The 1,043-nt window shown below is 40.4% G+C and overlaps 1 protein-coding gene across 1 annotated transcript; it reads right to left on the bottom strand.

Moving 5' to 3' along the window:
• Window positions 1-248: 248 nt before the first annotated feature.
• On the bottom strand, window positions 249-572 carry THITE_2050467 (uncharacterized protein; the record flags this gene model as incomplete). Its single annotated transcript, XM_003654601.1, has 1 exon — window positions 249-572. A coding segment is annotated over one exon (324 nt), but the record flags the coding sequence as incomplete, so codon positions are not given.
• Window positions 573-1,043: the final 471 nt, after the last annotated feature.

Here is a 1,043-nt window from a genome sequence, read left to right as displayed (position 1 = left end):
ATACTATGCTAGGAGATATCGATGTCTATATACAAGGGATCGCTATCGCGGAAGAAGGTAATAGATATATTACAGGAGAGCGCTACCTTGACCGCTTTGAAAGACGCAAGTTCCTTGGCCATTGGCAACAACAACTGTATAGCGTATAACTATAATTTTCACTTGCCCTTACGATTATAGGTCTTTAGAAGGGCTATCTTCCGTCGCTACAACAGAGCGATAAAGATGGAATATAGCAGTATATTGTACTATATAAAGCCGGTAGCGCCGATAAAGTACTCGAGGTCTTTAAGGGTACGTAGGAACTCTAGCACAGTAATCGCTACTAGCCTTTCGGCTATAGTGGACATGCCTATACTGTTGACTATTTGGCTAAGAACTGTAGCGCTAGGGAACGCGATAAATGATTTGTTAGGGCCAATAGAGATATTACGCTTATATAGGGCTTCGAATATAGCACGAAGATAGGAAAGGTAGCCGTTAGCAATACCGAAGTCGTAGCTTCCAATAACAACGTTATCGCAATAGGCGTCCACAGTATCGACGTCCTTAAGGAGGAGGTCTATTTGCCGCTATATATACACGTTGCTATTGTAGTAACCTATAACGACGCAATTGAACGTATACTAGCCCTTAGTAGTGTTCATTGTAAATACCTAGCGGTTGTACAGATCAACTAACTATTGGTAATAAAACGCTATAGCGTCTAGGATAGTAATATATTTCGTGTTGGCTAGCTATACTATAATATCGTCTTAGGATTTGATAGGATAAGCGTCAAGGAGGACTATTTTGTTGAGTAGATAGATGTCAACTACTATCCGGCCTTTCCTTATACCATTGGACATAGTACACTAGATAACGAAGACAGGGAAAGAAAAGGGGACTTGGAAACAGGTCTTAGTAGCCTTGCTAACGGCCTTGAGCTTAGCAACAGTATCTTTGACGATAGCTCTATCCTCTATATTAATAGGATAGATACGACATTTCTTAGGAATATAGGCCTCTTAACTAGGACGTAGTTTAATATATTGGATTAGGGT

This window comes from Thermothielavioides terrestris, chromosome 3 (assembly GCF_000226115.1).
Source record: "Thermothielavioides terrestris NRRL 8126 chromosome 3, complete sequence".
Classification (NCBI taxonomy): Eukaryota; Fungi; Ascomycota; class Sordariomycetes; order Sordariales; family Chaetomiaceae; genus Thermothielavioides; species Thermothielavioides terrestris.
Note: the sequence above shows the minus strand (reverse complement) of the source record. Positions and strands in the feature narration are given on the sequence as shown.